Here is a 22,523-nt window from a genome sequence, read left to right on the forward strand (position 1 = left end):
TCTTCATTATAACCTGATTTAATAAGTAGCCAATTATCATTCACCCTGTTACTAATAATTGAACTGTCTATGGTGTTAGTTTCCCCATTAATATTTGAAAAAACAATCTGATGTCTGTTTTTAGATTGTCTAACCATCTGTTGAATTTGAAAACAGTATTATGTCTTATATTTACTATTATTTTTAACCGTCTTGTAAAATCAGTACAACTGAATGTAAATTGTTAGTTAAATTTTATAAATTATAACCACTAATTAAATAATTCTTTTGTATGAATGTACAATAAAATCCTGCCAGAATGAACCCCATTATTACTATGTACATTTCTAAAATGATAATTTCGTTTTTCAACTAATTTCTCACAGATTAATGCTAAATGCCCTTCCCACAGTTAGATGAAAATGTGTTTTTTAAATTTTATCAATTTTTTTTACTTAAAAAAAGGTGTATTATGTGAATGTGCTTTACTAGTATTCTTGTACAGAGGTCAGCAGAGTAGTAGTAAAAAATAAACTCTGTAGCAGAGTATTTAGTAGTGTCTCTTGGTTCAAATCTGTCAGGTTGGCATTTCTCATTTTCTGCAAAATACCCATCTCATATACGCACAAGCTTTAAGCTTATGCATTTAAATATTCATTTAATAAAAATAAATATTGTTTTAAAATTAAATTATTGTTTCCATTCTCTTTGACCAAAAAATAAAACATGAAATATTCCAAAATAGAATCGCACTCACTTTAACAATAAACCACTGTATAATAATATTTTTCCTGATCTGTAGAATATTATAATGTAGTGTAGGGATTTTACTGTCTCAGGAGGGATTAGAGGGCCAAGCGCTACGGGATAAGTAAGTCAGCTTTAAGGTGTGTTTCTTGTACAAGAACCGAACTGAAAATAGTTTCGAACAGCATCATAGACCGAGCTGCCTCATCCACAATCCATAAATAATAAGAATGCAAGTCCCCATGTCTATAGTGTAGAGATCCATTGGTCATCAGTTTTAAAGGAAACATATGCATAGTGAGAAATCACAAAATGAGAAACAAACACCTGGAAATATTGCTTAAGATTTTTTTCATTTATTGATGCACTTCCTGCCTACAATTAATTCCTTCTGGGATAAAAATGTTTATCCAGAGCATAAGTAACACATTGCTTGTTTATAATTTCAGTTCAAGTATATGCTGCAACAAATTACTTTTCTTTCTGATAAACAGGTATTTTAAGTACGGCTCAGGCTTACATAAGGAAATCTCTCATCTTTCCCAGAATGAATTTTATTATAGTTTTCAGTTGTAATATCTCATTTTTTTTAATTTTATACACACTTCACTGAAAAATTAGCCTTTTCCCATTCTGCAAATATTGCTTTGCTGTAAGATAAAAGTATGATGAATGTTACTAGTATACATTGAATGCACATTGTGAAATTTTAAGGTGCTCCACAAAAAATATACTTTTTTTAATCAGTAAATACATTTTGGGTTGGTTATCTGTTGTTATAAACCACATCAATAATTACAGTAGTATTTTGGGGCTCAGCAATGTTAATAATATTGCTGTTCTCTATTTATTACTATATCTATTGGATTTTTCAAACTTTTTGAGTATGCAACAGTAGTACAGGAAAGAATTCCTATTTACTGATTTTAAAGAAATTGATGATTATAAAAATACAAATGAAAATCATTTGAGATTTATACAAGCATTTATTATGTTAGTAATTATGTTTTACCAGATAATTATTTGATAATATTTTATTGGTACATTCATATTAAAGAATTAAATACTAGATTTTGTATTTAGCAGATAGATTAAGCATTCCTGCTCTTATATCCAGTTTTAACAATAATAATACTTTCATAGTTTACTACTGTATCTTAATCATTTGCAGTTGTACAAAGGCCAGTCAAATATAAACAACACTTTTGTTTTTAACACATATTAGTATAGATAAAAAATATAAACATGCACTATGCTTTATTAAGTAGTCTCCATGAAGTTGTAAACTATTTCACAATATATGAAGTGCTTGTGAATCTCTTCTTTATAAAAAGTTTGAGCAAGCCAGTTGCATACAGACTTTTTTGTTGCTGTGGAGTCGATGTCCTACTAGTCCCTCCATCAATGGCAAAAACAAAAAGAAATATGAAGAGGATTAATCTGGGCTATACTGGGAAGATTTCCCTGTAAATTTTGTCCAATTTATTCTGACTGCTTATGGCACTCAGAATAAATTGTGAAGTAGAATCACATATCTAATTGGCTGAAAGTGCCTCTTGTTCCCATATGCCGCTTTCACTTTGGCAATAGTGTGCAGCATTCACATTGGGATGTTCATGGAGAAAATTAACAAGCAGTTTGGTTTTTCTATACCGAAAGACAGTTGTGAAGACTTTTAGCTGATGGGTATGTTTTCAGCTTTACAGGATAAACCCTTCACTCCTATAACTTCAGTGAGATCACAGATTGATCGAATGTTGTCATTCGTCACACTTGTCTTTGAACAACTATTGTAACTTGTTTTCCACCGTTCCATGTCCTCCTTTTAAATTTGTTGACCCAGTTATAGACTCAAGAGTGTGACAACATAATATCCCCAAACTGCACACACAGTCTTGTCAAAAATTTAGTCTGATGCTCATTCTTAAAAAAGTTCACAATAATACTTGCACAACTGACAGTAGAACATCTTGCTCTGACATAATGCTACTGAACAGAGAAACCATGCCAGCTCAACAGTGTTCTTACACGAGTGTTAAAGACAAAAGTGGTTTATATTTGACCCTTGTTATATAATTTTATATTAGTTTAGTTATATAGGTTTGCAGTTTTTGGTTTTTTCCTGAAATATTCTGGGATAAACATTTTAAAAATCCTTCTCTTTTTTTTAGGACTATTTATTTTAATGAATTAAGAATTATCTAATTATTTTTCATTCTTTATTAATAAAAACCTTATTTTTAAAAAATGTTTCTATTTGAACATCCTAAGTGCAATTAGAAAAAGTTTCTTGGTGGCTGATGGTTTTCTATTTACCTTATATGAATATTAAAAGTATATAATTATATTCGCACTTGTATGCAGCCAGACCTCCCTATACTGAATTCGATGGTTCTGAAAAAAGAATGCTAATTTGCAGAAACTATTTTCATTTAAATGTAATCATAATTATCATTATTATGTATCTTCATGTAATCATAATTACTGTTACAATATTTATATCTGATTGCCTTTTGCTGTTCATGAAATTTTAATAGGCTTTAATTTCCATTTTGTCATTTTTTTCTGTCAACTTTTCAGTTCATTATAATCCACTTTTCTCAGTTTTGTTATTGATGGGACAAAATCCGAATTTGTCTTGAAAATATTTTTGCTGTATGAAATTCTTTTCTATGTAGAAACACTTTTTTTCTAGGTAATGATTTTCAGGTAAAGAAAGACTTCAGCGCATATAGAATATTGATACATGGACGTGCTGTATACACGGGTCTGATTGTAGATATATACAATGTAATATATACATATTATGTTTTAATTTTTTTATATAAAGATTGTCACCACCTTCCCCTGGGGGTCCTAGGAGAGGGATGCCGATGCAAGCAGGCATGGGTGGATCATTGGGAGGTTCAAGAGCACCGCCTCCACCTCCTGCGACAGGGCGACCGGCACCAGCCATTCCATCACGGCCTGGCCCAGAACAAGGACAGAGGATGCCTCCATCACTCCCTGGTAGGCCACAGGGATCTGGTCTTCCACCACCACTTATACCATCGTAAGTTTTGTTTGCCTATTATTTTTTTAAATTTTATTAGCATGCTCCAAATTAACATTATTTTATTTATTAATTACTTTTGAATTATATCAAAACAGTTTCTTATATTTAGAAGGGTCAAAAGGAATGTAAAAATTATTACAACTATGTTCAATATTTAAAAAATAAAACAACATTAAAATTTTATTAGGAAACTAGATAAAATTAGATACTGGATTTTGGAGTGAATATAAAAATAAATCTTGTTAATGGGAAATTTTTTTTTTAAATTTTAGAAAATTATTTCTTTGCTGAGGACTGAAAGTACTCATATAGTTAAAGCATAATTGGAAAATTAGAATACTGATTAAATTGAGAAATAATTAAAAGATATATGTGAATTCAAAATTAAATTCTGTTCATTTTTTTTAAAGAAGGTTGCAACAGGCATATATGAGGGAAGGAAGATAAGGGAGTGAAAAATTATATTTAATCGTAAACCTTATGTGAAATGCTACCTTGTTAGAAATGGTGTTTAAATATTAAAACATTTTAACACTCTTTATTAAGGTAATAAAGAGTGGAGTATGAGTGAAACTTGTTCATTTCAGTGAAGGAGTTTACATATTAGGCCACTATAATGTAAAGATAGTAAAGAATGTTAGTAGTGCTCTTAATTTTAAATCAAGTTCCTTTTTAATCATATTATGGTAGGTTTTTCTGATGACATGAAGGTGTCATTTGGCAGAGGTAAGCGCTTTCTTATTTGCATGGCTACAAATATGATGAAATATTAGCTGTATAATATTTTAACTGGAGATTTGTTGATTTTTTTTTTAAATATTTCTCCTTGTAATGTTTTACCCTTGTAAATTTTCTTTTGAAATTTACTCAAAATCAAAATGTTTGTTGATTTTGTATGTTGAATAGATAATAATGATACTTGAAATTTCATGAAGTAAATGAAATGTCTTAAGTAGATTTTCAAAATTCTGACTGGTAAATATTAATAGCTGTGTCAATCACAACACAACAGTAATTGTGTTAAGAAAGAGTATAATTTTTAAAAAACCAGTCAATATATCTGAATTGCGTTAGAAAACTTTTAGAGTTGGTAGAAAGAAGTAATTGATGGTAGGAATGTTTGCAGTACTTATTCTCGGATAAGAAATATTTATGTAATACCTCAGTAAGAAAGATAAATGGATGATTTGCTAAAAGTGAGATAAAACAAATAGTTAATCAAGGGAATAGATAATACAGATGTCATGTATCTGTCATTAGATGATTACATGCAATATATTATTTAAAATAGATGTAGAAGATATGCCATTTAGGAAATGGGTATAGGTAAAAAAATTTGATGTAAGATTATTTAATGATAAAAACCGTGTTAAAAAGTCAAAGAGCTCTTAATGTGAAATATTTTTTTATTGCTTGGCAGATTGTTAATTGAAGTAAATAAGTAGTGGAGGACTTTTCCGATTGAAGATTAGGGGGTAAAAACTGCTAGGCAAGTCAAAGTTTTTTATAATAAAACCAAAATACGGTTAAAGGAGAGTAGAGAATTAGAGATTAAGCTTTAATTTTTATTTTCATTGAATAGAATGGAATGGGAAATTGTAAACAGTTAGCATAATCAGACTTTTGACCACTCTGTCCAATAAAAACATAGTTATACACTGTTTATTATGTATATTTTTTTATATATGGTTTGTTTTTTTAAATTCTTTTATCTAAGTACAATAAATACTACAACTGTATAGTTTATTTTTTTGTCAATTTTTTATATCACTATTGTAAATTGTAATATTTATTTTACAGTATGGCTTCTTTAGTACACAAATTGTTTAATATTTAATTAACATTTTAATAAAGTATGTTGTTTATTTTACTGAATTACAATTTCTAATGTTTTGTAACATTTTTGAATGAGTACCATCAAGTTTTTAATTTTATTAAAGACCTATTGTACAAAATTAATTTTATTAAAATTCTCTTCTTACATTTTCATTATTTCATGATTAATTTATTTATTAGTGTTAAAAGGTGATTTTGAGTGTACTTTTTTCTTAAATTTATTATTGAATATTCGTATGAAATCAACTGTATAATTTTATTATTTGCTTATGATATTTTCATAAAATAAGATTTTTACTTCTTCAAACGCTTGCATAAACAGAACTTTCAATATATTGGTTTTAAGTCATTTATTTATCCCTATTTATTATGACTTATTTTTATTCATAAAGTTACTACTCATATATTGATTGTTTATTAATTGTAATAACATTTTTTAGTCTTTTGTTACCATTTTTTTTAATTTTATATTTTTGCTAGGTTTTTTTAATTATTGTTATTGCTAGTTCTTAATTATTATTGTTGTTATTATTATTATTATACATATTTCCCATATCTTTGATGAATCTCACACATCATTTTAACGCATATGTTTGTTTTTATGATATCCAGCTCAAAATACCTCAAGCAGATTACAAAAATGTAAGGTGTTCTAAATATTGTCGATAGCTGTCATATAAGTAAGCTAAATTAAGTAACACAGATTGTTTAAATGACTTCATCTATTATTTTAATGGAATGAAATGTAAATAATATTGTCTCATATCTCCTTCAAAAATGTCTCTTTCATTGCAAATAGATTTAGATTCAGAATGTATTATAAAATTCTAAATATTATTGACCTTTAAAAAATAATTTTAAGATTCATAAAAAACTTCAAACTAACCTGCCTTATTACACATAGCTCTCTCTTCCATTCATTATTTGTTAATTATGCATTTGCTACCAGTATTTAATTTGTATAAAATATATGCCGTCAAAGTATATTTTACTGCAAACAGTATAGAAAAATTATGTTCTAGATAATGAAAGCCTTATTTTTGATTTGGAATTAATGTGAGTAATGATTATTGCCCAAAAAATTGAAAATTAACATTGATTAGTGAATTTTAAAAAAATAATTCCGTCATAAAATAATATTACTGTATTTTTAAGTCACTTATCTTATCACATTTAAAAGCTATAGATTTAATTGTTAATTAGTGAAAAAAGCATAGTTTTAAAATTTATTTTTGTAGGTAATTAGTTAGCCAATAATTTAAGGTAGCTGTTTTACTAATAGGAGATTTTGCTGTGTTACTGTAATTTTATATTACGTATATTTATGTAAAATTGATTTTCTTTCATTTTATTTGACTGCTTTTTAATTAAAAATCTTTAAATTTTATGAAAAAGTGGAAAGTTTAATATATTTATTTGATATACAGAAAATATCAGTTATAGTGACCTTCAAGGGACCAATGATTTTAGATCATTATAACCGATAGTCACAATAACTGATGTTTAGGTAGCTTATTGGTCTTACTTTAATATGCCATCTACAAAGGTATTGTAATATAGTAAATTAATAGTCATTAAAAAAAATAATAATTTATTTTCATAATAAAATAATATAAAAAAACAAAAATATGCAATAATAAATACAAATAAAGTAGAGTAAAAAAAAGATAGAGAAAAATTATAAAAATTACTTTTTCTGCATAAAGTCAGTTTTTTGCTTTGTGTTGAACATTTTGTGTTGTATTACAGTTTCTAGACGTTCTTTTCTAAATCAAAACAAGCACTCTTTGTTTGTTTCTTCATTAGCAACTTCTGGAAGATTTGGCAAGTTATGTCTTCATCGTTACCTTCGTTGTCATTACCTATGTCCCTGTCTATTTCTGCTAATACTGAATCCACTACATTATCATCTGTTACAGTTTCATGCATTTCTAAATCTTGGTTTAGCTGACAATTGGTTTTGCTGACTATTGCCCCGTTCTGCTAAACATTCTTCTTCACATGCTACATCATCAGTAACTTCACCAGCCTGTGGTAAAAATCTTGCATGTCAAAAGCAATTCAATTCATTACGTGATCTTTCTAAAGTAATTATAACATCCAGAATAGTTATTTGTGTTTCCTTTTTTTGATCTAAATTCTGTATCATTATAAAATTAGGTGTTTTCTTTGTAGTGGACTTCACCGACTTGATCACACCTGATATAAGGGCTGTAAGACTGTGCTGTTGTGTTCGGTGGTAAGAACACTAACTTTATACATAAAAGATTTTCTACATACAGATGAGCCAGACAGCTGTCAATGAGCAGCAGTATTTTGCCATTTTCAATCTTTAATTCACAGTTTTATTTTAACAAAGACATAAAGATATCACTTGTAATCCAAGCTTTCTTGTTACTTTTGTACATAATGGGAAGCGATTTCAAATTTTTAAAACATTGGGGTTTAGCACTTTTCCCTATAACCAGAAGTTTTATTTTTGTCAGTTTTAACCATATTTGTACTGTTAATCTTTCTTTTGATAATTTTCCACCCGAACAAGTTTCGCCTTTAAACTGAAGGGTTCTTTCTGGCGTAAGTTTAAAAAAAGCCAACATTATAGATTTTTTTGTCTGAATAGCCCTCTTTAATTTTGGCCAAATGGTTTCTAGTCACTTTTCTGATACACTGGTTGGGGTATGCTTATTCTTTCCGACACAATATCATGACGCTGACGGAACTGTTGTATCCAAGCTGAAGTTATTTTACGTGGTTTACCAAATTTTTCAGAAAAATCGTTCACCTTAGTTTGCAATGTAGGGCTGCTAATAGGGATATCTCTAGCCCTCTGTATTTAAACCATTTTAACAGCGCTTGGTCTACATCATTATATTGACTAGGTCGTAATTCTTTTGATTTTTTAGAATTTGATTCAAAATTTTTCTTAATTTTTTCTCATTTCTTCCATATCACCGATATTGTTGAATGACCTGCGCCTAATTCTTGGGCAATGCCCTTATTAGTTTCACCATTCTCTAACCACCAGATAATGGCCACCTTTTCCTCTATTGTGAGTGTTTTTTGTGAAGTCATAATTAAGTTACAATTAAATGAATTGCACAGAATACATAAAATAAATAAATAAATTCTGTACCCACATGATATGATACACTCACAGCAAAATATTAATAACAACTGAATGTGGCTGCTTCAGTACAATAATCTGGTACAGGAAGAAGATAAAAACACAAGAGCTATAGTACATATGTAAGAAAAAGGGAAAAGGTAACTCATTTTAACCGTCAAAATATTTCTGTAGCTACGATGTAGATATACTACATTAGGTCATTTCCGTCTGTCATTATAAGCGATAAAATGTTGCATAGTAGTAGAAAAAATAACTCATAATAACCGATATGTCACTACAACCAATGTAATTATAAACAATGTACATACTGTATTTATGCATTAACAGCATTTCAAACCAACCAAGAGACAAGTTTTTGGTCACTATATCCGATATGTCATTATATCCAATGTCACTAAACAATACTTACTGTATGTTAAAACATTTTCACTCTTCTTTAATTTTTGGTTCTTATCCATACTGATTGCACTGGTTTTTTTTTCATTCTTATTAACATTATAAATGAACCCTCTCTTTTTTCCTCCCTATTATTGAGTAGTTTTTGTAAGAAAAATTTAAGGAATAAGAAATTAGTTCTAAAATTATCTTTGTATTGTTCATTAAAACAAATGCGCATGCAGCTGTATCAAACCTTTAAGCAAATGTCAGCTGTTTTTTTTTTTTTGTTTATTTTCAACTTTTCTTATATATTTCTTCTAACTTTGAAACTATAAAAGATCTTTCAAAACTAAACAATTTGTTTAAGAAATATAAACTAATCTAGCCCTGTACATGCAATTTATTTGTATATCTACACAAAAAATTGTTTAAAAAACAATTTTTTGCTACAATTGTAACAGAATTGTAATTTGTTTAATTAATTGAAATTTTGATTCTTGATATTACAACTTTTACATTCTGGGCCAAACAGAAAATTGTTGATTTGGCATACACTTCAAATATCTATTAACTGAAAAAGACTTGAAATTATTAATGGTGTTTTTTTTTGTTTTTTTTTTTTTTTTTTTTAGCAAAAAATATATAATATATTTTATAATTTTTGCTTGGATTTTTTTATATTTGTTTTTTACAATGTTCCAGTGTTTATTATTATTCTCTTTTATCTTATGGATTGAAAAGTATGACATAACAAACATTATCAATTTAAAAAATTTTAAGTACCTTTTGTTTTCTTTTTAAAAATGTTTAATATATATATATTAAATACACACTTCTATTTCATTACTAATCACATTTTTAACAACCATTGTGTTACAACTGAGTATTACCTACTTATCTTAACACTTAACTCTTCTATTTTTTAATTTTTTTAAATTATTATTATTAAATAGTAGTTATCTATCCTGTAGGCACAAATTCACTGTGCATTTTCAGTAATATTATATCATTAACAAATATTTCCAACTCTTTCCCAGTACAGAGTGATTCCAAATTGCATAACAATCTCTCGGGAGATGATTCTATAACCAAAAATAAGGAAAAAAGTTCATATAAACATAGGTCAGAAACAGTTTGTTAGCGAATTATTGTTGTGAAATATTTAGCCCCGCACTTTCTGCACCCTCTTGAAATTTAAACCATACTAAACTTTTTTGGGCACAAATTGAGGGGTAAATTTGATGCTTCTTTGTGGTTTTTAATCTAAGTAATTGAATAAAAGTGGTTCCAGACCTCTATCTTAACTTAGTTTTTAAGAAAAACAGGGTAGAACATGAAAATGTTTTGTCAGAAAACATTTTCCAGGTTTTTATATTTATTATAATAACTTTGTTATTTTACCAGTAAACAAGTAGTTAACTATGTAGAGCATTTAATTCTGAGAAAAGTGATGTAAATAACATCTATTAAATACAAATTGAGAAGTTAAACTTTAATTAGAAACAAAACACACAAACTGGATCGGAAAATTGATTTGATTTTCTACAGAACAATTTACTACATACAAGTACTAAAAATTACAAAAATAAATCTGAAAGACATCCTTTTAAAACATATTAAAGTTTTGTATTTTTCATAGGTTGGCCAACAGCTTATCAACAATTTAGTTTAGTGTCTAACATTTAAATATTCATTTGAGTGGAGTTTGTGCTGTTGTTTGGTCAGTCGTTACTGTGGGTGATACCAAAGATTTGTTTTCATTTTGAGAGTTGATGGACATATTGTTAATTTATGGTAAAGTAAATAAAAATGATTGGTTGCTCTGCTAGAATACCGGGAAAATTATCCAGATCGAAAAGTATTGGATTGTAAGACATTTGAGGCTTTGGAGAGGTGAGTTCGAGAAACAGCTATGCTTAAACCACGATTTGATGCCGGTCGTGATTATTTTGTGAGAAATGCCAATGCTGACGAAACAATATTGAATGTGATACAAGTATCTCCCACCTCAAGCACCAGATGGGTGTTAAATTGCTTTCATGTTTTGCAGTCAAGTGTGTGGCAAATATTACAGGAGCAACAATTATACCCATTCCATAAAACACATTTACTAGAGTTATTACCACCTGATTTTGATAAATGAAATTATGTAGATGATTAATTAGAAACTGTGAAGATCATCCTTATTTCCTCAGTAATATTCTAATTACTGATGAATCCTCTTTTACATTAAATGGCATTTTAAATTATCGAAACACACTCAGGCAGAAGAAAAGCTCATGAGACTGCTACAGGTCATTTCCAACACACTTTTTCATTTACTGTGTGGTGTGGTCTTCTTGGTGATAATTTCATTAGCCCTTTTTTCATACCACCAAGGCTCAATGGAGAATGGTACTTGCATTTTTTGCTAATAAATCTGATGGAACTCTTGGAAAATATTCCACTTGCAGATAGAGTGCACATGTGGTTTTTCAATGATGGCACACCTGCACATTACTGACATTATGTGTTGAATCATTTAAATAAATAACAAATTTATTGAGCAATGGATTGGGGAGAACAGATTAGTAAAATGGCCATCTTGATGTACCGATCTCACGCCAGCAGAATTTTTCTTATGGGGGTTGGATGAAACATTAGTCTATTCTGCTTATATTGGCACACAAGGAAAATTGAGACACTATAGTAGAATCCGGAGCTACTATTAGGAATAATAATGATGTCATTAGACATGCCTGGCTAGCATGGATTCGTCAAGCTGTACTATGCACTGAACAGAATGATGGCCACATTGAGCAACTGGATTTTGAGAAATTTTTGCAGCTTTATCGAGTAACCATTGTGGTATTTAATAATTTTTAGTAAAAACCAAAAAGTAAGTGATTTTTATTTTTTTAAATCTTTTATTCATTTTTTCTGGTATTGATAAGTTTTCATTTGCATTAAATTGTTTAACCATTGATGAAAATTGTTCTCTTTAAAATCATATCACTTTTCCAATATTTTTTTTATTTCTAATTAAAGTTGAACACCTCAAATTTGTGTCTAATTTTAACAGACATTATTTACATCAATTTTCTCACAAATAAATTCTCTACAAAGTTAACTAGAACACTTTTTTTTTGTTTATTGGTAAATTAACAAAGTTATTTTATTCCAAACCTTAAAAAGTGTATTTTCCAACAAAGCATTTTCTTGTTTTACCCTGTTTTTCTTAAAACCTAAGCGAGATAGAGGTCAGAACCACTTTTATTCAATTTCTTAAATCAAAAACCAAAAAGAAGCACCAAATTTATTCCTTGATTTGTACCCCAAGAATTAAAACATAACTGTGAAATTAAACCATAGTTTAATTCACAGAGGGAGCAGAAAGCAGGGCTAAATGTTTCGCAAGCCAAAACTCGCCAACAAGAACTGTTTACTGACCTACGTTTATACAAACTGTTTTTCTTATTTTTGGTTGTAGAATCATCTCCAGAGAGATTACTGTTCCATTTGGTATTACCTGTATGTACATCTAACTGATTTGCTATTGATATCTTTGCTCAACACACCTGAATATTTTGTATGTATGTGGAAATAGGGGCATGGTTTACATAGTTTAAAAACTCAATACATATCCACATATCCGAACATCAGTTTTAACTAGAATTGCATTCATTCAACATTATTGTACAAACCATTTTGGCACAAGTTCTTTCTACGAAAATTCTAATTATTTTTATCCAATTGGATTATTTACCTACTTTTATTTCATGTTAATGATTGAGATTATTGAGACACAATGTTTATTTAGACAATTTTCTATAATTAATTTATTCTGCAGGTATTATGTGACTATATAATTTAATCTTTTTTCTTCTCTTTCACATTATTTCATTTGTACTATCCTTATATATTGTTGCTGAATGGCTTTCATGACACGTGGCACTTAATAACCGTATGGTAGCCCTGAATAGGGTTGTTTTTGTCGCCAATTGGCTTCAACAGCTCGTTGTAATTAATAACCTTATGGTTACCCTGAGAAGGGCTGTTGTCGTCATATGGTTTCGATGGCTTGTAATTCATAACCTAGTGGTGGCCCTGGAAAGGGCCATTTTTTGCATTAGCCTTGAGAAGAGCTGTTGGATTTGGAAGCTGGTCTCCGGCAAAGTCGGGGAGCTGTGGCTTGTCCATTGAAGTCAGACTGGGCTTCCCCTCAGCAGCATTTGGGTTCCCACTACAATATGGCAGTGGTGGCCCCCAGAACCCCGCAGTGTCAGGTCGGCGTTGGTCATCCTTTGTGGCGTGATCAAGGTGGTTCTCCCCAAGTGATCCCATGCTAGGCCAGCTCCTGCTGCCACATTCAGCACCTCCCTTAGCAGGCCGGCCAGGCCTGCTGCTCCAGCAGGGATGTTGGCATCTGCTGGGAGGTCCCACTTTGAGGCGGGCAGGGAACTTCTCCTTCTTCTTCTTGGTCTTCTCCAGCTGGTGGTTGATGATGAATTGAAAATCCATTCTCGTGCATGCTCTTTTATTGGAGCCTGAGAGTGGTGGGGCCGCTGTGGTGGGAGAACTGTGTGGTCATCTGCATGGCAGGAGTGATGCTTGTATCAGTGCGTACATGTACTGTGCGCCAGCTCACATCTGAGTTGCTACCATGTTCATCCGCCATTATTAATTTAGGCATATATGTGTTAACAATATTTATTTGCATATATACTTTCTTTACATTCAGTAAAAAAATTAATATTAAATTAAATAGTTTTAAATTATTATATTACAGAAATTTTATACTACACAGCAAATAATTGTTCAACAGTTTCAGTAATATGTCTATGCTTTGCATTTATATTTCAGTTGATAATATAATTATTATTATTTAAAAAATAAATTTTGAACATTAATTTATATACGTAATATTTTGTATTAATTTTTAACTACTAATTGTATTTACTGTTAGATTTTCTTGGGTTTTAATGTATTATTTTGGCTAACTAGATTAATATAAGTACATGTTCGTATACTCCTATTTACAAAGGCTAATACAATTAACTGTAACACTGTGCAGTAACAATGCAGGTTAAACTATTTACTGATGGCCTCAAACGTGCTTTAAATATATATTTAAAACTTTTTACAGCTGCAAACACCCCACAACTCTTACTTCCTTAGTTCCAAAAATGAAAACTATTGCATTATCTAATTATTAAATAGTAATACTTCATATAATAGTAACAGTATTCATGTTTCAGTAACATCCTGTTGGATATTACCTTTGTTAACAGTAGGTTGAGAAAGTTGTAATATACTAACACTATTTAGAAACTCAATAACATGTGTTACTAACATTTAAGCAAATAAAAATATACTGTAACAGAATTAATTTACCACCAATTTGTTCCTTTTTTAATCATTTATATTAAATGATAGGTTAAAAAATGACTAGGAATATTTAGAGTAAATTTTAGTTTTGGTTTGGTTAGTCGCTTATCTTTATTTTTAAAATTTCACTTAAACTATTATCTCTTTTTATGAATTTGCAATTGTAAACTTTTTCTTAATTTTATATAGCGATTTACTTTTGTATTGTTTTTAAATGTACAGTTTGTCCGTAAATTCCTGAACTTTTTAAATAGATTTTATTTACTTACCTTCTTTCTGAATATACTGCTTCCAACATTTCTTTCACTATTAAAAACATTTCTGGAATATTTCATATAGGATAATGGTCAGTTCTGTTATTAAATTTTCCCTTATCAAGTCAATTAATTCAAAATATTGCCCTTTTGACAACGTTTTTCTAATTTAGAGAATACAGAAAGATCCTCTGGTGTAGACCAGACAAATAAGGAACATCGTCCACCAAATCCAATCTGCCAATGAGCCCGTTTTTTCAGGCCAAATTTCAAGACATGAAAGTTATTTGTGATTTCTTTTGTTACCTTGCAAACAGTAAAGCGATGGTTAGAACTTCTCTGACTTCTGCAACAATTTCTTCAGTTTTGAGTTTTATAGTCCTGAATGAAGATTATCAGTTAAGATACAGGCATCTTTGAAAAGTGTCCACTATTCATATGTTTGAGTCTGGCTTACACCTTCATTTCTTACTGCTAGTTTTAACATTACTTTTAGCATTACATTACTTATGAAAATCACTCTTTTTAAATGCATTAACAAATAGTTGGACTCGCATAAAACTAGTTAAAATAAAACAGGTATAGTATAGTAACTAAGTTAAAAGTAAAATATTGCATTGAAGTTTTTGCTAGGTAACCTCAATGTTGCTGTTAGATTGCAGCAATGCAATCTGTTAGTAGTGCTACTTAGTGCAAAATTTCAGGAATTTACTAGATAAACCGCATATATAAATGTTAACCTGTGATTTGTTTGTAATTAGAATTAACTTCATAATGGGTGGGTACTTTCTTCTGCTTTACTTACCAAAATATGGTATTTCTTTGAAAAAATAAATTAACATAACATTTAATTAATATCTGCCGTTATATAACTTGATAAAATCTGCTAAAATGCCTATAATTGAAAGTTATATTTGTTATTAGTTCTCATAAATAATTAAAATTTAACAATGCTGGTTGCTGTTTTACTGTATGCTATTGATATTTATTAATAGCCAATGATATAATAGTCGATTCCATTTATTACTAAAAATATAGTCTCAAACATACTTCATTACTTTGTATACATCCTTTGTCTTTATGTTTGAGGGGAAATCAAAAAATAAAGTGAAATTCTTATCTCCTCCCCATCGTGCATGTCTTGCATCACTGATTGTTCTGCTCTAAAACTTAACCTTGTATCATTTGTTCGTTGAAAGTGTTGTTTCATGTGGTCATTTAAAATGAGTGCTCCTTTCTCTAATTGCAAGAAATGCAAGCAGTGATACATTTTCCCAATTCAGAATGGGTAAAATCAGCAGAGATCATTTGTAGAATGCAGCAGATACATATGAGTTATTTGAGTGGAAGCAAGATCTACAGATGGATTTTTGCTTTAAAGAAGTTAGGATTTCTCTCTGCGAAGAGCAGTGTAAAAGTACTTCTTCCACTTCAGAGAATTATGACAGTGTTGAACCTATTAAACAAATGATTTATAATAATCAAATATATAGTTACAAGTGAATTGAATATAGGCATGTGCTTAGTTAGCATTTTCAATCATCCATGATTCTTAGTCTTTCTAAACTCGTTAACTGACAGAAAGATTCTTTTGAAAATTTGTTAGAAGTTTTTGAATTATGAAGAAGTCTCAATTTTGAGTCAGATAATAACCATTGATTAGAAACTGATAGTGAAATACAAAGTTTAGTCTGGAAAAATCCTTCATCATTTATACCTCTCCTAAAATTAAAAACCTGTACATTTACAGGAAGTCATTATATATTCTGGGGTATGGATGATCCTGTTTTTATTTACTTCACATTTAAAGCTAAAACGGTGAGTAATAAACACTACTATGATCACTGATAGTAAAAATCAAATCCAAAATTCACAATGAACTTTTAAAAGGATGGTTTTGCTTCAATATAATGCTGTACTTCATATGACCAAAAAAAACAGTTCTCTGCCTTAATGAACTCTGTTTTGAGCTGGTGGACCAACCACAGTAAGCAGTCTTGATGTGGCTTTGTATCTTTATGGTTCGCTGAAAGAAAAATGATGGGTTACTTTTACTCTGATGAACAAGTGATAGAAGTGGTTCAAAATTGGCTGTACATCAGACCGAAAAGTATTTTTTTGAGAAGAATTTATAAACATGTTAAAAAGCAGGTCGAGTGTATAGAAGTAGGAGGAGGGGTATTTTGAAAAAGACCATATTTGATTTTTATGTAAGTGCAAATAAAAGTAATGATTTTTTAAATTTCAGTTTACTTTTTGACTTACCCTCAGATTATTTTTTGATAGATTTTAATTTTATTTTATTCTTACTCCCTGATCAGTGTCCATCAGATAAAGATATATTTAATATTAATAATTAAAAGGAAGTCAGTTAAATCATAAAATAAATTCCTTTTTTTTATTTTATTTTCATAGTACCTTAGAAGTAAAGGTAATTTTTTATTTAATTTATTTCTGTTTAGTTTTATTTTAATGTTTTTATTAGTTTCAAAATATTTAATATTATATTTCAGATCATATGAAAATTATGGATATCAACGTTAAATGAAAAAATAAATTATTTTAGATTCAAAACAAAAAAAGAAGGTATGGTTGAATAAATAGTAATCAAAAATTGTTTTCAACACACACACACACACACACATATGATTTTTTTCAATTAAACATTTTTTTTAGTAAATTTTGTCCTTAAAATATTTATAAATATCTAAAACACATCTAAATAATTATAATGAAATTTAATAAAAATAATGATAAATTAATATTGTTAATTCCTTAAATTAAAATCTTTGTGTGAGTTAAATTAATAAATCAATCTTAAATGACGAGTTTGGTTGCCTTGTGTGTTTTTTAAATATTTTCTGTTGAGCTTGTGTTTCTGTGTTGTTCTTCGTTAATATATGTCATTAGTTATTCTCTTTATTTTATATTCATGCTCTTCATAAATCACACACTAATAGCTAATCAGGTGAAAATTTGATTGATGTATGAAAAATAAACTGCTACTCGACACAAAACTGATTTAGGAAAGAAAAAAGCTTCAGTGTATCTATTTATGATTATATTCAAAAATCAATTTAAAATGAATGCTCCTTTCTCCAATCGCACTAAAGAAGAAATACAAAATGATATGTTTACGGTATAATATATACAAAATAATAATATCTACATATGGTATAAATGCAGTATTTTTCTCTAATTGCTTATAAGTTATAATTTATGAAGGCAAACGTTTTGATTATAACCATATTATATAAAAATTTAACAATAAGATAATTTTACATACATTGCGACAAGTTGTAGTTTATGAAGAATATGGAAGAAAAAACAACTGCAATTTAAAATTAATAAGTAAATATTATTATTATTATTAATAAACATATATATAAGACGACCATTTTTTAAGTGAGACTATAACAGTTTATTGTTTCTTAAAATCCTTGTTTTTACAATGAGAATATATATTAAAATAATATTTTTGAACATTATCCCTGTTAATATTTAAGTGTTTTTGATTTTTGTAAGTTTAACTTGATTCCCTCAATAGATGAACCTTCTGAACCTTGATCCAATAGTTAACCGTTTTTGTCAATTTCGGTTTGTATATGCTACTTTAATAATGTCAGAAAAGATGTAAGTCAGTTGTGGCAGATCTGTACTGTATAGAGAATGATATAATTGATCTGTTTTATTTTGAGCGATGTAAGAGCAAGTGTCATTGTGGAGCATACAGTCCCTTAGTGAGCAAGACATAGTAACGGTTCTGTGTAACTCGCCAAAACATTTTCAAAGTTTTGTAGTGCCTTTCTACATTGATGGTTTCTCTACTGTAGAGGCAGATATCAAGAGAACTGGTCCAAATAAATGTCAGTGATGACGGTGGGTGTCCAGATCTTGCTTCATGCGTGTTTGTTCTACTTTATTTCATAACTGACCCTATTAGTACACATTTTTGTTCTTGTTCATTACATCTTCATACTTTTAAGCTAGCTTTTAGTTTCAGCAGGGTGAATGGATTTTGCATTTAAAAAACACTACCGACCACATTATGCACTCAGTGGGATCGACAATCAACATGGTTAATGAAATGTTACTGAAAAATAGCATCTGATACACTCAAGATCTTAGAGCTAACAGACAGCATCACTTACAAAAATTAAGACTTGAAAATTAAGAATCCATATTTCCCAACCAGTTTGTATTATTCTAAAGCGTCAAGTTGTGTCATATGTAAACAGTTCTTACTCTAAAAATTATCTTTGTGTAAAAATACTTTTAAAATCTTACATTATATACTTGTTTCTTGTACATAAAATAAAATTATTTACTTTACAATTAATTTCAGTCTTATACACATGTATATTGTTACAAAGAGATGCAGTTGCTGGTTGATGTTGTAATAACCTTGCTCAGCACTCCTTTTTGTTAAATTGTGATATAATAATATTCAACCCAGAACAGATCAATAACTAATGTCAATAACCTGATACTTCTGTGAAATCTACTTGTTAAAGTCATGGCTTCACAGAGCTCTGTTAACAGCATTTCATTTTAATAATCCATATTTTCACTGCTATAGGTTCCAAAATCTTTTTAAGACCTTATATAAAAAATATACATACATCTGAAACATTTTTAGTAGTAGTTCTTTGATATTTATCAAATTTTTATCATTATTTTCTTTCAGTTTTTCTTTTAAATACTTTTTAAAATTAAAATTCATATATCCTACTGATAATAAATACTTATCAGGAACCATTTTCCTTTGTTTTTTTTTACTTATTTAGTAGCAGACCCATTTTGAAATTTTTAAGTGCAAAATGAAGGAAGAACCCATCCTTTGTTTAAAACTGCTGCAGGTCTCATGTTAAATGTTGTCAGAAATGAAATGTTTATATTACTTGTTCCACATTTTTCTCATCAATTTGTGTAAAATTTTATTTGCTTTACATTATTGTTTTTCTAATAATAATCCATAACAATTTAAAAATGGTGATCCAAGTTAGGTGTCTGTTGACAAACTAAATAGTTTTGAATGTAAATAATTACTTACTTTATTTTTCTTGTTTAAGCACATTGAAAACTTGTTTATTTTGTTCTGTTTCGTATAATTTTTTTGTGTTAAAAAAAATTATTTCAAAATTGGAAAATATTTGTTAATGATTTACTCTTATCACCTAGATCTAAAATATTCTGCAATGGTACACTGGTTGTATCATTGTATGGGGTAAAGGAATTTGAAATCCTTTTAAAATTCTCAAAATTATATACTAGCAGAAGTTCTTATTTCAATGTTTTTTCATCAGAATCTTTTTGTAAACCTTATAATTCATTTTATCAGAAGTTAAAAAATTAATGGTTGTAATTAAAAGTAAGGTTGTTTTATCCACATAACTTTAGCAAACCATTTTGTTTTCTTTTTATTCATCAGTTTAAAAGTTTTTTTAATCTTACAATTACTTCTAGTCATTATTTTGAATATTAAAATAAAAAAGGGATTTTATTAATGAATGTGCAAGATTTTTTTGATGTTGTTATAATTAGTTAAATTCTTAATATCCAAGTTAGGAATTCTACAACAGTAGTTAATTTTATGAAGTGCCCATACATAGTCAGTTGAAATACTTGTTTGTATGCGTAACGATTAATCTTTGATTACTTAAAATATTAGTTAGTTAATTTATGTACATATTTTGATAAACACCGCTACATTATGGTGGTGGTATGTAATAAAATTAAAAACTATTACTGAAAATTTGATTTATTACATTTTATTATAAACATGTCATGTTTTATGTCACTAACAAAGTAGTATGGTGTGTGTATGTATGTTGATTTCCTGGTGGTGGATTTGTTTTTTCTTTTTTTTCTTATTACAGGCGGCGTTAGTAGACAAGCGTTACAGTCATGGGGTGCACACGTACTAATTCATCTGCCACATTTGACTTGTCTCAGCTTGTTGACATGTACTGTTTATTACACATAGTAATATTTGTTTTACATTTTCCTGTAGCAATATTTTTATTTTATGAATTATTATTGCTCATATTATATTTTCTTCGATTGAATCCATGTTTATGTATTTTCTGTTTTTGTGGAAATAGTCCATTCTTTTTTCCACCCTTTTTGTTGTTATTTATTATTATTGGTTGTTAGTTGATATTATGAATATTGTAAGTGATAATTTTACAAACATTCGGTTTGATTGTTAATTTTGTTTTTGAAATTATTTTTAAACAACATCAGTCATAAATAAATATGCAATGAAGATGTGTTCATGTATATATAATTTTTTTTTAAAATGTATTTTTTATTTATAAAATTTTACTTAGAAACTTTCCTTATATTCCATTATTTCACCTTACCTTTTACATAAAATATAAATATAGTTATCATTGCTCAGATTTAATTCTTTTTTCAAATTTAAAAAAAAAATAGATTTTTATTATTTTCTCTTGTTCTCAATTTTAAAAAATTGTATCTACTCTAAAATATTTTTAAATAAATTTTTTTTAAACTTTGTAAATATAACAAGAACATACAAGACGTATAAAATAAGCTTGCTAAAGGATAGTGATAGTAGTTTAACTTAAGCAACAATAGTTTATCGGAGAGACTATGCAGCTGTTAAAGCACACTGGGACATTAGCAAGGATAAATGATCTCAGTCGACTATAGAAATATCATTTTTTGTTAGAACTATTATATTTTAAGTACAGAAATTATGATAACATAAAATATTTTTAGTTAATCTCAAGTAGGTATATAATATTTTGACATTGTTTTATGAGATGATAAATATGTTTGGTTAGGAATGTCATTCGCCCGTTCATTGCTGCATTGCTATTAAACCGATTATTATATGCATTTGAATTTGAAAATAAATATTTCAGAAATTGAATGCAGATTTTCATAAAATAAACAGACTAATTTAACCTGTTCATTTTTAACAATTTTTTTGATTACTTTTTAAAAATTCAGATATTTTATTTCAGTTATTTTTTAAATGAAACAAAAAACTGTTTTTAGAGCTCTAACTCCTAAAGACCTTATTATGTTTAAATTACTTTTCCACTGATCGCCTTAGCAGAGTCCCAGGTTTGAATCCTGGTCAGGTGTACTATTTTTCATATGATATAAAATTTCTATTTTGATATTTCCACACAAGCTTTGAGCTTATCTGATGTATTCAAGAAGCAAAAAAAAAACCTGTAAATTCATAAACATATCATTTTAACTCGTTCCATTCAGGAACATTTAGACCATGCTAGCTTGTCCACATGTAGTTATTTTATGTTTTTAAACATTCCAGTCATTATCATTATGACATATGTTTCCTAGAATACTAAATATTATCAAGCATGAAGAATTTTTATGTAATAAAAAATGCATTTATGAGCTAAGTAATCATATATCCACTCGCCTAATATGTTTTATAATTTTTCAAGTTGTGATACTGCTTGAAGCCCCTGGATGTAAACCTGGCTTCCTTTTGCATGTCTCACAGAAAAAATTACTTTTCCCTTCTTCCAACTGGTACTTTCATTACTGCAAACTGCACAGTCCTTACTCGAATTTTTTTCATTCTTGTACATGAAATGCTGCTTTTGGTTGAGCTGGTCTTCTTTATCTAGTGTTGACAGACGTCCAGGTTTGTTAGCCCGTGCTCAAAAATCTCCAACTAGTTTATCAATATTTTTCTGAATCTTCTGTGGCCTGTTACAGGTTTTCCCATGTTATATAAATGAAAGCTATTTACATCAGACACTTCAAAGAGTCA

General features: G+C 28.8%; 1 protein-coding gene across 5 annotated transcripts in view; it reads left to right on the plus strand.

The window, feature by feature from the left end:
• shi (dynamin-1 shibire) overlaps window positions 1–22,523 on the plus strand; it is a 219,921-nt gene that overhangs the window by 161,117 nt on the left and 36,281 nt on the right. For 3 of the 5 annotated variants that reach the window (XM_075372149.1, XM_075372152.1, XM_075372151.1), the window contains one exon: window positions 3,557–3,778. In XM_075372149.1, the coding sequence (XP_075228264.1) occupies window positions 3,557–3,778 (222 nt within the window). Of the gene's footprint in view, window positions 1–3,556; window positions 3,779–17,256; window positions 17,330–22,523 lie in introns of all 5 variants that reach the window. The other 2 variants (XM_075372153.1, XM_075372150.1) reach the window with 2 other exon arrangements.

Source organism: Lycorma delicatula, chromosome 7, assembly GCF_047948215.1.
Source record: "Lycorma delicatula isolate Av1 chromosome 7, ASM4794821v1, whole genome shotgun sequence".
NCBI classification, from domain to species: Eukaryota; Metazoa; Arthropoda; class Insecta; order Hemiptera; family Fulgoridae; genus Lycorma; species Lycorma delicatula.